Below are 14,910 nucleotides of genomic sequence, written 5' to 3'. Positions count from 1 at the left end.
ATAAATATCACAATATATGAAAAACCATTAAGTTCACCAAAATCATAAAAGTTAAAAACTTATGGTCGCTTCTAAATACCAATAAGTTCCACAAAATGCTAAAGTCAAAAATTTGTTCTAGCGTTCTACTTAAAGTAGCATGAGATTAATTTTATATGAAATCTAGAAACATACAATACACATAACCAGATTTAAGAATCAAGATAGATAGTAATTGTTGGTTACTTTAATTTGGATACCATTGCATTTGTATCAACATGTGTATGTAGTAGAATCTGTGCCAAACTTTCACAAAGCAAATAATTATATGGGGATAACTCTTTTCCCAAAAAAGTAACACAATTTGAACATTTAACTCAAAAAATTGCAACATACTTTGTTTATATCTTGTAATTAACTCAGAAAAAACTTAAAAAATATTTTAGTAAGAAACATTGTGTTAATCCAAATCAGAAACCTACTATTGTATAAACATAATCACATTCCTTCTCCTAGAGTCCAATTATGAATTTAATTCTTTTTTGGGTTTATCAAGATATTCATGTTTAGGTTTAATAGACAATTTTGGTCCAAAATTCTTTATAGTCATCTTGTAATCTGTTAAATCTCAATGAAAATGACTTAAGAAAAAAAAAAGCAAAATTAGAATTTAAGATTGAGATGTACTTAAATGGAATTGAAACAGAAAATCTATCACAATACCAAATTATAGTTTCACTAAAGTAAGTAAAATAAAAATGAGAAACATGTCACACAAATCGTGTTGGGTTTCAAAAAATACAAAATTTTAAAGTCATTTCATGATGAGATTTGTAATTACGTCTCGATTTGTGAATTGTTTATAATTATTTTTTTCGGAACTATATATAGGTTAATAGAACTTTATGAAAGAAAGAGTTGAATATAAATTAGAACAAATTGAGATATATTAAAATAAAAGTGTGCACAACACATGATTGCTAAAAGTAGAATGTTATTTTAAGTTGATAAAAGTAGGATGTTATTTTTAATATGTATAATTGGGAACTAGTGTATTACATCGGTTCATTAGATTTCAAAACATATCCCTTCCTAGTTTGCCAACCTGGTATTTTAATATTTTATGATTACACGGTAAATAAATTAACCAATATAATAAATCACAAATAAGTCGTAGAAATTAATTATAAAAAACTATAAACACTAACCATTAAAATAGTAAAAATTAACACATGGTGCATCATAAGCATGAATATGAATATGCTTTCTAGAATTCTAGTGCAAGAGCGTGTGTTTTAGTGTGTGGTTATATATATTTTTTGGAAAATTTCTTTATTATTTATGACACTAATGGAAGTTTCACATATTTGAAAATAAATAAACAAATCTAGAATGATAATAAAGTTCCAAATTAGAAAACTATATATAAAAAAAATTGTATCAACAGTTGTAATCTAAACTAACTTCATGCAATGCATTACATGAAAGATATTGTGATAATCTCCATCTTTTGTGAACAATAAAACTATATTTTCTGCAAGTAGAGCCTATAAATAACATTCTAAAAGTAAACTAATAAATAAAAAAATACTTCAAAAACATATTATATGAAAAAATTATCATGTAAGGTCATAAAAAGAAAATGGCTTCAAAATACATATCATTTACTAAGGAAAATGGTTTCGAAAAAACAAATACTAAAATTTGACAACAAATATAACATTAGCATAAGGTAGTGGAGTGGTTTCACTGATTTACAATTATGTGATCGTACAACAGAATATATATATATATATATATATATATATAGGCTTAAGCTATTCTATTTAAACTAATTATTATGTTATTGTATGCATAAATGTGGGCCAATCATTTTACTTAATTTAAGAAAGTGATTAATATATATTATTAAATTAAAGATAATTGAAAAATACCATCTAATTTCATTCTAAGGGTATTTTAGACAATTGAGATAAATTTAAAAAAGGAAAATTCCATATTTTTTGGGATAATTAACTCACTTGATTTTAAAATTCTAATTTTTTAATTACTTTAATTTTAATAATAACGTAATTTTTTTAATTAAACCCGATTTTATTCTGTTAGAATCATATTCAGTTACCATATGCATTCTGTTGGAAACAAACAGCCCACCTACGGCTGATGGCTCCACATTGGGACTCTAGTGTTCAGTTCAACTGCCATTTTTGCAGCCCAATTTATGTACGCTTTTTCGGCTGCTCCAAATGACTTCCCTTGTGCACCATACTCATTTTCAATCTAGTTCAATTGAATAATGTAACACTATAAACCAAAATGACATTTGTCCTTAATTGTTACAAAGGAAAGGTGAATAAAACAACTTACAACCTGTGAGAGGATGATTGGACCTCCTTGTGATTCAAACAGGTTTTCAGCCTTCAGCATCCCAACTATTTTCTGTGTGAATCCTTGCATAGCTGCCTATTAACATCAAGTAATTAAGCCACAAAGTCAGGGTTATATTTTTCATTCAACAATATTCCTCCATGAAAATTGTGAGTGAGAAAAAAAAAAAAACCTTAAATGGCTCATTGTCTATTCTGAAGCTGATACCAGTAACATATTTTAACCATACAGGAAAACCCCTACACAGAAAGTCAACAAAAGCTTGAAATTTGGAAACTCAAACATCAAGAAACTATAAAAACAGAAGGTGATAGAAATAAAACACAACGAAAGGTGGATCTTGAGAAAATTCAAAGACCCGAAATTCCATTCAGCACAAACATAAGGTCCAATGCGTAAATTCACATAAACTCCATTTCCTGCTACTGTCTTTATAAACCTTACAATATCATATCTTCCACTGAAACCATACTGAAATTATAAACAAAAAAGAAGAAAACTTTCAGCAAAATTTGAAATCAACGATACGCGCTTTAATGGAGAAAACATCTCTTCTTACAGAACTTACAGTGCCAGGGGAAGGCTCATGAACATTCCAAAACACATAAGTATAAATGACATCTAAGCCCCCATTTTTCGCTTTAATTACAAGATCTTCCCACATATGCAGCACAACACATCAAGAACACGAACACAAAGTATAAAGAAAATTCAGTTTAGCAATAAGGGTATAAAAGGAATTACTTCAAGGGTGCTTCTGGGGTAATGTATGGAGCCAGAAATGAGGATTCTCCTTTGGATTTCGAAGGAGAAGATCAGATTAGCAACATCGAGAGGGAGGAGAATGCGAAAAGAATCAAAAGCCGATTGAGGGTGGAGATAGGCGAAACTCTTCAATTGAGGGTGGAGATCGGCGGCAACAGCAAACGATGGTGGTGGCGATCTTCTGTGGGCATTAGTTTATGGAACTCTCCGTCTGTAATACCTCTCGTTCCGCCATTGAGTGACTTCTAGGTTTTGTGTTGCTGGATGATGGGGATGAAGAGGTAAGGGAAAGACATCGGCAACAAAAGTAGCTCCGGCTAAGAGGGAGATTGATTTAACCTGATGATTTTGGGGAGACGTATATTTTATCTTATTTGGAGCTAGGGTTAAGGAGGATCGAATGGGATAGAATACAGTGATTGTTGATTGTTTAAAAGGGATAAAGGTAGGTCAAAGTAATTACCATAATTATAGGAGTGTATTTGTGGAAGTTATTTATAAAATTACTTTATTACCCTTATTTCTTTAGTTAATTATTTAATTTTTTATTAAATTTTGATTATCTTATATTTATGCATACAATAATACAATAATTACTTTAAACACCTGAACATAGCTATATATATATATATATATATATATATATATATATATATATATATATATATATATATATATATATATCTTGTCTATACAACTTCCATATCTATTCATATTTTGGTTTAAGCTAAACATAAAAGTGCATTTGAAGAGTAAACTAGTCTTTTAATCATAATTAAACATAAAACTTTACTTTTCTACCGATAGCAACATAACAACAGTTTATTATTCTTGAACCAAAAAACCAATTACAATTTCTTTTTTTTTTTTAACATTTTGACACTTGTTTGGATTAACAATATCCTTATATGACAAAATCTTTTTATCCAATGAATATTAGGATTTCAACCCTTGATAGCAACTTGTAATTTTTTATTTGATTTCCTTCAAGTACCAAATAAAAACTTACTACATTTGATCAAGTCATTTACTATTTTTATCGGTCCTCGTATCTAATTAGAACTTCACTACATAATCTATAAACACAAAAAATGATAAATCATGTTTAAAACTCATAAAATTCGAAATGAAATGGGTCTACCACTTTATAAAGCGTAATCATAAAATAAAAAAAATGAAAATATTATAATTTATAAAAAACTTATGAAGAGAGAAATTTTCTAAAAATGTCCTTTAACTTTTAAAATGTCATTATTTTCACTTCTAACCTTCTAAACTTTCATATTAACTAATGATATAATTATTTCTTGATGATTTAACTATATAAATCTTTTTTAGTTATTTAATTTATAAATTTAAGAACTTAGTCTTAAATTTTTAGGATGTTACATTGATTCTTAAACTCATGTAGTAAAGTATAATAAAATTGTGAAAGAAAAACATAAATGAAATCAACAAATTATAATACATTAACCAAAATTCAAATCAAAAGCAAATACAAATCATAAATAAAATAAAAAAAGAAAGAATGAAACATAATTTGATTTCCGTGTACCTTTAAAAAACCAAAAATGGTTTTCTTTGTAACTTTGGTCTTTCTGATTTTCAAAGATTTGTATGTCCTTTTAATAATCAGATTTTCGAGAATCTTATGAGAAATAGAAATAAGAAACATATCAGAAATGTAAATCATAAACAAACAATATAAGGAAAAAGGAGAAACTGATTAGCTTATAGATTATCAGAAGTACATATAAGAAATTATCAAAATATAAATCATAAACAAACAAAAAAAGAATGAAACAGAATCTGATTTTCGTATACCTTAAAAAACCAGAAATTGATTTCATTGTAACTTTGGTCTTTCTGATTTTCAAAACTGATTTGTATGTCCTTTCAATAATCATATTTTCAAGAATCTTATGAGAGATAGAAATAAGAAACATATCAGAATTCAGAAATACAAATCGTAAACAAAAACAATAAGGAAAAAAAGGAATCTGATTTGCTTTTACTTTGAAAAATCAGAAATTAATTTCCTTGTAACTTTGTTCCTCCCCATTTTCGAAATTGATTTGTGTGTCCCTTCAAACAAATCAATTAATCAAAAAATTGAAACAAAAAACCGAAACCAAAAAAAAAACGACAAAGAATCCTTGTTAACTTTTACCTTATGTCTTCGAAATTGTAGCAGCTGAAATTTGATTTTCGATAAACTTTTTGTAACGTCCCAAAAATCATAAGGTAAAATTTGTATTTTTAATTCAACATATAAACACCATTTATTCTTATCAACCATTTAAAAGCACGTCATAGTGAAAATAGTTATCAGAGTAGAATCCCAAAATCATAAAGTGCGGAAACATGGGTGGATGTGTTGCAATCACGTCGTGCCTTTCCCTTTCGAACCGGAAGTACCTGGAACTATAAACATAAACCGTAAGCACAAACCTTAGTAATTTCCTCAAAAAATACCACATACCATACATAAATACATATATCGGGTCCCGCCCGGAATTCATCAGGCCCCTGCCCGACATCGAGTCACGTCTGGTATTCATCGGGCCCCGCCTAACCTATATCGGGCTCTACCCGACATCCGGCCTGCCCGGTACAAATCTGTCAGTAACAAGCATTAGGCCCCGCTCAACATACTCATCAGGCCCCGCCCAACACACATACAAACACATACAATACATGCAAGAGTCACACAGACAACTAGCATTCTAGTAACAATAATCTATGGGGCGACATTGGTGCCTTGGACCCGTCAACACAGTGAGGAGATTCTCCTCTCAGTCTGAAAGATCGCCAAACAAGACACTGCTTCGAATATTAGCTCTACTAGTCACCTATTCATTGGAACATAAACAAACTTAACTTATAATCAAAATACCCCTAAATCAACTTGGTCAAAAACAGGTCAATGTTGAAAAGTCAAACAGTTAACCGAGTCAACTCAGCTGGTTACGACCAGTGTATTGAGCTTGTATGCTTTGCGTACTCAAGCCTTGACCAGAAACAGGGTGTTGACCTCGTACGTCCTACATACCATAGCGTATGCCCAACATACATTCAGCCATCGTTTCCTTCTATTAAGAGCTTAATCCCTTAAGTGCATCTTCTTCAACTTAATCCATTAAGTCCAAGTCTCAAACCGTTATATCTGAATCAATATGATGTTTAGATGGATAAAGTTTCCAATTTTATCCATAACAAGGTCACAAAGTTAATGCACTAGAGTGACCAAAGGCTCATAACACCCAAGACTAGCTAGATCTATCAAATGCATCATCAGGATTCAAACTTTATACCTCCATGATCTAGATCAAGATGAACAAGGAATGGATCTACAAGCTCCAAGACAACCAACACTTCTCCAAGGTGTTCTTCTTCTTCTTCCAAAAACACACCAAAATCACTCCAAGGCTCAAAATCCTTTCAAATGGGGGCTAGGGTTTCGAATTTAGGGTTAGAGGGGATGGAGGCTGAAGATAAAGAGGGTTGGAAATGAGTTAAGGCCTTTAAATAGGGTCCAAGACCCTAAATTAGGGTTTGTATCTGACTAGAGTATGCCTAATATACTCCAGGTATGCCCAACATATTGGGTAACACTTCACGTCCTCCCAGCCTAGTACGCCTAGCGTACGCCCTGTACGCCTAGCGTACTCGGCTTAGCCCCAAACCCTCAAAACTTCAAACGGTCATAACTTTTTTGTTCTAACTTCGTTTTCGACGATCTTTATACCCACGAAAAGGTATTGAGGAGCTCTACAACCCCATATAATTGTTTTTGACTTAAAACATCTCGAACTAAAATCCTTAATTCAATAAAAGGGATGAAGCATCACTTTTACCATTATGTCATTGGGCTCTAAAGCATAAACCGAACTCTTGGGTCACATGATCTACATTACCCACTTCCAAATGGGTCTAAACATCTCTTTCCCCAAAGCACGAAACCTTATGATACTTGACCTTCGGGTCACGACCTATAATTATGAAACGACTTGAAATAGGGTGTTACACTTGTCTATATAGGAATGATTGTAAGATTGTAACAACTCAAAGCATTTTTTTTCAAGAAGGTTACAAGATTGTTGCTTCTAATTTTCGAGGAGGAAGAAAGAAATCGAAACCTATTGCGTTTGTCATGATTTTTGAGAAGGAGGAAAATAGAAACTCCAGTTTCTATAATCGACTGATTTTATACAAACATTGTGACCGTTGTTGTCAAGAATCGAAGACGAATCAGTATCTATTATTAGAATCTAAGCGTTTTTTTTCTTTTCCCCAAATTTCAGTCTTATTTCCCGCACATGTGATGACTGGTGATTCATGTTTTTGAGGTGAAAGAAACGTAGAAAACATATTAACCTAATTTAGATTTGGTCCTAAATTCAACCTAATCTAATATATATGCTAAAAAAAGTTTGGACCTTATGATTTAGTGGACCCTGTTTATGGGCACGCTTTGAACTCCATTTGGGTCGGCCCTGAAATCATCACGTGGTGCAAGTACTTATAAACTGTTAGGTTGGAGCAAGGTTGGAAGGAGTGGTGCTTGTGTCGAGCTCCGCCTTCCCTAAAAAAGTGACCAAGTCGGTATTTGCTTGTTGTATCTCATTTTGCCATGGTGGAGAAACAAGAAACAACAAGCAAGAGGGGAGAAAGAAGACAAGTGTGGGTGATCAGAGAAAAGAGAGTCGTAAGGGGCTGCCGAATGATGGTGTTGAGCTTGGCATGCCGAGTAGAGGGGTTGTCAGTTCGGTGTTTACCGAGCAAACTCATCCTCTGCCGAGGGGCTGCCGAGTCCACCAATCTTATATTTTCATTATTTTTATAATAGTATTGATATCAGTCATATTGGTTTTTTAGAGAACTGATTTGTACACATCCATACACAATAATTTATTTTTTAAAGTATTGTATTGTATAATTTTATAAAGTATAAATTGTTGTATACGGAAAAAAAAATATTGTTTTTATGGTTGTGAGATCAAAATTGACTTTGGTTGTAAGATGACTTTTAAAATAGTGTTTGAAAGGATTAAAAAAATGATTCGTATAAAACACTTATTTTTTTGTACACAAATTATAACAGTTTATTCTATTGCCATCTTTCTACTGCACACCATCTCACAATTTTTTAATTTAAAAATTACCTTAAAATAAGGCTAATAGAGTATACTAAACTCGAAAAGTTAATCAAAATTAAAAATTATATAGATAAAAGAATAACATTGAAGAAAATATACAATTAAATAAATAACATCAAAACAAAAAAAAATACAACCAAATAAAATGAATCGTAATAAGAATAATACAGCTAGTAGACATTTGTAATATGTTTAACGGTATTTTATCGAAAATTGTTTGAGTTTCTTAGCAACTTATGAGTATCTTGATTACTTTTTCACCTTTTTGATTGGCTGGAAGATGGTTACAGTCAAAAGGAACATGCTGCTAGACTTGCAAGCATATACTATATTTTAAATTTTTTTTATGATGAATTCATCGTGAAGGGTTTCAAACTATGTCCCAACAACTTTTGAGGATACCAAAAGATCGTTCCACTTTAAATTTTGAAAACCGATAGAGAATTGATAAAATTCTTGTGAAAAAATAATAACTTGTTGGATCGGATGTGATATTTGGAGATTTGGACAAGTAAGACACTAGATTCGAGTCTAGTAATGTTATAATGAATATGAATGGTTATTATGGTGGTGTTTGAATTATTTTTGTGGTTGTAGTTTAACTCCTCTGTGATGAGCTTATTGCTAACTGGTCGGATATAGATATAGATATATATATATATATATATATATATATATATATATATATATATATATATATATATATATATATATATATATATATATATATATATATATATATCCGCCATGTGATACTCTTCGAGTCTTTGGGGCTGATGTGGTGTGGCCCAGTTCTGGTTGGAGGAAATAAATATTTTGGTCTTTTGGTGTTTTAGTGAAGTTGATGATTAAACTTTTAAAAAATAATAATACATAACTAAAATCAACATATAATAATTCAAAACGTTATTGGATGTTTTTGTTAATATTTGTTGTGTTTGCATTGAAAAATATAAATTATTAAATATTTAGCTCATAATCTCGGACCAACATTTCTGTGGACACAAGTCGCAAAATTTTACGAGTGCATATGTATGTAGCCACACATTACGCATTGCAACTAAGCATAATAAGCCTTTTGTATTAATTAATTTCTGATAATATTTACTGAATTTTACTCTTTGTCAACAACACACACACACACACAATGCAGTTTAATATTTCTATTTTATTTTTCCTTTCTAGTTTAGTGTATTGCATCAAATTAGTTTCATTTCTTTCCTTTGTAATTATTGCATTTGTAAGCACTTTTAGAAGTGCAATGTTTCCAACAAAACAAGGGAGGTCGTTCAAAAAAGTTATTATTAAACTGTCATCTAATTGGATACGAGTTTGATAATTTGTGAATTAAACTCATTCAATCTCAAAAAAAATCAAAGAGAAAGCACAGCTTAAAAGTTATTTTCGAGACAAAAAAGCTAACATTTTTTTTGCATACAGAAAAATACCAAGTGATGAAATAAGTCTTTTAAGCTACAGCATTTGCGACTTCTTTAGCAGAAGATGAGGTAACCAAGTTCTGTGGCTGCAACCATAATCATATCAAAAACACATAATCAGCAATTTAATGCCTCTTAATTAGTAACTTAAAAATGCAAAATTTATCCACCTTATATAAATAAATTCAAATCGTGTTTGTTCAACATCAATTAAATACTTGATTCAAATATAAATCCAAATTTGTGTCTGTTCAACATTAATTAAATACTACTAATTCAAATATAAATTCAAATTTGTGTTTACTCTTACCTCGGCTAATTCCTCCTCGTGCTTTGGAATAAAAGCAGTATCAACTTTTCCATTTTTGAAGTCCTGAAACATAGTGAATAAAAAAGTTAATAATTAAATTAATTACAATATCAAGATTTTAGGAAAAAAAAAACATGAGACAAGTTGCCTACTTCGATTTCAAGAATTAGCTTGTGGTACTCGATTGTAGTTGGAACACCTGATAATTAAAAATCAACTTATTAAAAAAAACAAATCTTTTGGCAAAACCAAAAAACTAAAAATTAATGTTTGTATCGAAAGTGTTTATATTACCTGTGATAATGGTATCATTAAGAGCCCTCTTCATGCGCTCAATTGCCTTTTCTCTTGTTGGGGCCCATACGATAAGCTAAAAAATAATTCAATGTTGACACTTAAATTAAACACTAAAAATATAAATGCTACTAATATGAGCAATTCAATTAATATTTGCTATTTCATGAAATTTGGTGTTGAAAAAATATATTACAAACCTTTCCAAGTAGAGAATCATAGCTTGGTGGAACAACATAATCGGTATAAACGTGACTATCCATTCTCACAAATGGACCTCCAGATGGCAAGTAAGATGTAATTCTCCCTGATATTAAACAAATGAATTAATCAACAAAATAATTTTTTTTATTAAAAAGAAAACATATGTATCAACAAAAAAATATAAAAGTAGAACCTGGTCCTGGTCTGAAATTCTTGAAAGCATCTTCTGCATTGATACGGCATTCAATCGAGTGTCCTCTAAGCACAATATCATCCTGTAATAATAATTCAAGATAAAATAACAAATATTTTTGATGCATAAAAAGATGAGAAAAATTAATTTAGTACCTGAGTCATACGGAGTTTTTCACCCATAGCAACACGAATTTGCTCCTCTATTAAGTCGACTGAAGATATCATTTCGGTTACTGGATGCTCGACCTTTTTTTAATATTAAAAAAACAAAAAACAAAGGGTCACAACATTTATTTATAATAAAATGGAGTTTATAATAATTTGTTAGTTTAGTTTTTAACTAACCTGGATTCTGGTGTTCATTTCCATGAAGTAAAATTGACCTCTTTCATCCAAAAGAAACTCTACAGTACCAACACCAATGTACCCAATTGATGCTGCTGCAGCAACTGCTGCATCACCCATCGCTTTCCTTAGCTCTGGGGTTAATGCAGGCGACGGTGCTTCTTCAAGCAACTTCTGGTTCCTCCTCTGCAAAGGGCAAAATCGTCATTTTTACCACACATATCTAAATAAAAGTAAGCAAAATAACCGATTGTAGAATATATATATATATATATATATATATATATATATATATATATATATATATATATATATATATACCTGAATACTGCAGTCACGCTCTCCAAAGTGAACAACATTACCATATTTATCTGCAAGAACCTGAAATAAGCATGTCGCTGCAGTTAGAAACTCAACAGGTCGGTAGGGGCAAAATGGTCATTTCACGATGACAAAAAAAAACAATTACCTGGAACTCAATGTGCCTTGGGTTTTGGATGTATTTCTCCAAATAAACACCATCATTTCCAAATGCAGCTGCAGCCTCACTCTGGGCTTGCTGTTAAGAGAAAAATACAAACAAAAAAAACGATTTAAAATTTGCTTCAGGATTCAAATTCATAAACCATACAATCTGAATCTAGCAAAAATGTCTCTTTATGAAATCATAAACCGAAAAAAAAAAAAAAAAAAAAAAAAAAAAGGAAAAATGTGCATAAAATAGTTAACTGTAGATTTTATAATACCTGCAACAATTTTACAAATTCATCACGTTCTTTTGCAAGACGCATTCCACGACCACCACCACCTGCTGTGGCCTTAATCATGACAGGGTATCCAATCTCATCAGCAAGCTTGATGCCTTCCTCTGTGCTCTATTATTATTTTTATAAGAATCAAAACACACATGTCATCACTACAAAAACTTGATATTTTGGCATCAAGAAACTCAATATTATAATAATGTAAATGAATCAAAATACCTGTAATAGACCTTCACCTCCAGGTACACATGGAACACCAGCATTCTTCATGGTATCTCTAGCAGTTGCTTTGTCCCCCATCACACGAATGCTGTCAGGCTGCAAACAGGCATTAGTTATAGCATATTAAACACTCTAGATAATAATAATAATAATAATAATAATAATAATAATAATAATAATAATAATAATAATAAGTTGCTTACATTTGGGCCAATGAAGTTGATTCCATGTCCTCTACACATCTCAACAAAAACAGCATTCTCAGCAAGGAAACCATAACCAGGATGCAACATTGTACATCCATGACTGATAGCAGCAGATAGGACATTGGGTATCAACAAGTACCTGATCAACAAAAACTAAGAATTAAAGTTTCCAATTTTTCAATGTGAGAAAGAATAAAGTTGACTTACGATTGACTACTGGGAGCTTCTCCTATGCAAACTGACTCATCTGCTAGTTTCACATGAAGTGCATCCTTGTCAATGGTGGAGTAGACTGCAACACAGGGAATCCCCATCTCATGAGCAGTTCTAATCACTCTCACTGCAATTTCCCCTCTGTTTGCTATCAGGATCTTTTCAGCACGACATGTGGCACCAAGTGCTCCTTCATGTTTCCCTGATTTACGAGCTTTTTGAGAAGCTTGAACTCTTTGTCTAGGAAAGTTCAACTTGTTTCCCACTAAGAAGCTACACTGGGAGCTCTTGATTCCACTAGACCTCCCAATGAATAAACCCTAGCATCAAACAGTTCTAATCAGGAATATATTACATATACATATCAATGAAAATTAGAATTTGGGGGCTAGGGCTAGGGTTAGGGTTAGGGCTAGCAGCCATGAAATATAGCCCACTGATTGTTGTTCAGAACATGTTCATTTAGCAATCTTCACACATAGTAGATCAGTTTTTTTTCTTTGAATTATATCGAAATGGAACTATAAACGATGAAATGAGATAGAAATCTCAACCTACACCATTAATCAAAGCAGTTTTTGAACATCATTTAAGAAAAACACTCATGCATAGCCAAAGTAATTCCAATAGCATCTAGAAAAGAAATTTGCAATCCAAGGCCGAAATTCATCAAATTACTACCACAGAACGCTTGCATCAACCATCAGCCTCGTTGATTTACACGCACAGTAACCACACGGCACCCATTGAATCCACCGAAATAAGTGATAAAACTATCCCATACGATTCTACACTCATCTAATATCCCGGTATTCGAAAGCATACAGACAGTGACACAATTTTGAATACATGTAGCTACCAAAGAGCTGGATTGCAAAAAAGGAGAGTGGCTGAGCATACCGGAGGGGAGGTGACTGGTTTACTGCAAAATGTCATGGCGGCGGAATCCATGTCGTATATCAAGCGCTGCAAAAGGAACAGACAAGATCAGGATTGTATCGATAAGAACATGAATACAGCATTTATAGATTTGTAATAGCGATGAGCAAGCAACTACACTTGAAAGTAAGATCCAAACTTGTTAGTGAGGAAATCGGAATCAAAATTAAGAAGGAATGAAGAGTGTATATGTAAGAAGGCAACTCACTCCGAAATTATCGAGAGGCAGGCAAAAATTCAAGAATTAGGCGTAGCGGTTGAGCGAGAGAGTGTGAGAGCAATGAAGTAGTACAAGTAAAGAAGAAAGATGGGAGGGGTGTCGATGAAATCTATGATGCTCACAGATTGAATTCTCCGCCCAAAACGGACTTTCTTTGGTTTTGGCTATACATACATTTATGATTTAATCACCATTTTATTTTTTATAATATAATATTTTTCATAGATAAGATTGTAAAATAATAATATATAATTAGTTTGTGCTATTTGTCTATAAATTATAACATATGTTCTGAGGTTCAAATTTTCGCCATTTTATACATCCTTTCTATAAAAAGTACATTACGAAATTTATGGACATAAGTGTCTGTTCAGATTTTTTCTATAAAAACGGTCAATGTGTTTGTGACTAAGCACTTTAGTCCTTATATAGAAAATAAATTATAAAAATTATTTATATAGTTTACATAAAATGTTCATGTACACATATTTATTATAAAAACTGTTAATATGTTTAAAAAATTACAAAAATAGTCTTTGCCTAACATAAAATTTATGGATTACGGACTCCGCAAAAGTAGACTTTTTGGGTTTCATACTTAATCCACAAGACTTGTATATTTGGAAGTTTGGTCCCTATACTTTTGTATATTGTCAAATACATATGTTTGGTCCCTAGACATCTTGGGTTTCACACCAGCCATAAGAATTTTATATATTGGCATATTTGGTCCGTATACTTTAGACAAGTTTGGCCTCTCCCTGGAGTAAGATCACTCTAGTTATATCTCTAAGTTTGAAGGAAGAAATGATCTCTCTTACTAATATATATATATATATATATATATATATATATATATATATATATATATATATATATATATATATATATATATATATATATATATGGAAAAGTGAATATACCTAACAACCTTATATAAGCTTAGGTACCTAACCACATCATACTACGTAATTTTGTATCATATTTGCATTGTAATCATCCAAAGTTCTTAAAATTCAACCTCATAACTTGATTGCTTCCAAAATCTTTGGACTTTCACCGTTATCTTTCTTCAAATGACGTCTTTCTATCGGAGACTCCCTGGTGGGCTTCATATACTACCGTTACAAATCAAATGGTGTAGGAGGAATATAATAGTGAATGTCTGAAAATCTTGGAAGTAAATCAAGTTAAAGGTTGAAGTTTAAGAACCTTAGACGATTGCAATGGAAATATAATGCAAAACAATGTAGTATAATGTGGTTAGG

General features: G+C 31.5%; 1 protein-coding gene across 1 annotated transcript; it reads right to left on the bottom strand.

Moving 5' to 3' along the window:
- Positions 1-9,576: 9,576 nt before the first annotated feature.
- On the bottom strand, positions 9,577-13,803 carry CAC2 (acetyl Co-enzyme a carboxylase biotin carboxylase subunit). Its single transcript, XM_079038580.1, has 16 exons — positions 13,631-13,803; positions 13,384-13,449; positions 12,478-12,803; positions 12,268-12,409; positions 12,062-12,160; positions 11,825-11,953; positions 11,548-11,637; positions 11,400-11,459; positions 11,079-11,264; positions 10,887-10,979; positions 10,732-10,813; positions 10,535-10,641; positions 10,335-10,410; positions 10,193-10,239; positions 10,041-10,103; positions 9,577-9,816 (listed from the first exon to the last, which is right to left on the bottom strand). Exons 2-16 carry the CDS (start codon positions 13,432-13,434, stop codon positions 9,760-9,762), a joined length of 1,608 nt encoding a protein of 535 aa, XP_078894706.1. The 5' UTR covers positions 13,435-13,449; positions 13,631-13,803; the 3' UTR covers positions 9,577-9,759.
- Between the last annotated feature and the right edge of the window lie 1,107 nt (positions 13,804-14,910).

This window comes from Lactuca serriola, chromosome 4 (genome assembly GCF_051521515.1).
Source record: "Lactuca serriola cultivar US96UC23 chromosome 4, Lser_US96UC23_V15, whole genome shotgun sequence".
Classification (NCBI taxonomy): domain Eukaryota; kingdom Viridiplantae; phylum Streptophyta; class Magnoliopsida; order Asterales; family Asteraceae; genus Lactuca; species Lactuca serriola.
This window is presented reverse-complemented; position numbering and strand designations above follow the sequence as displayed.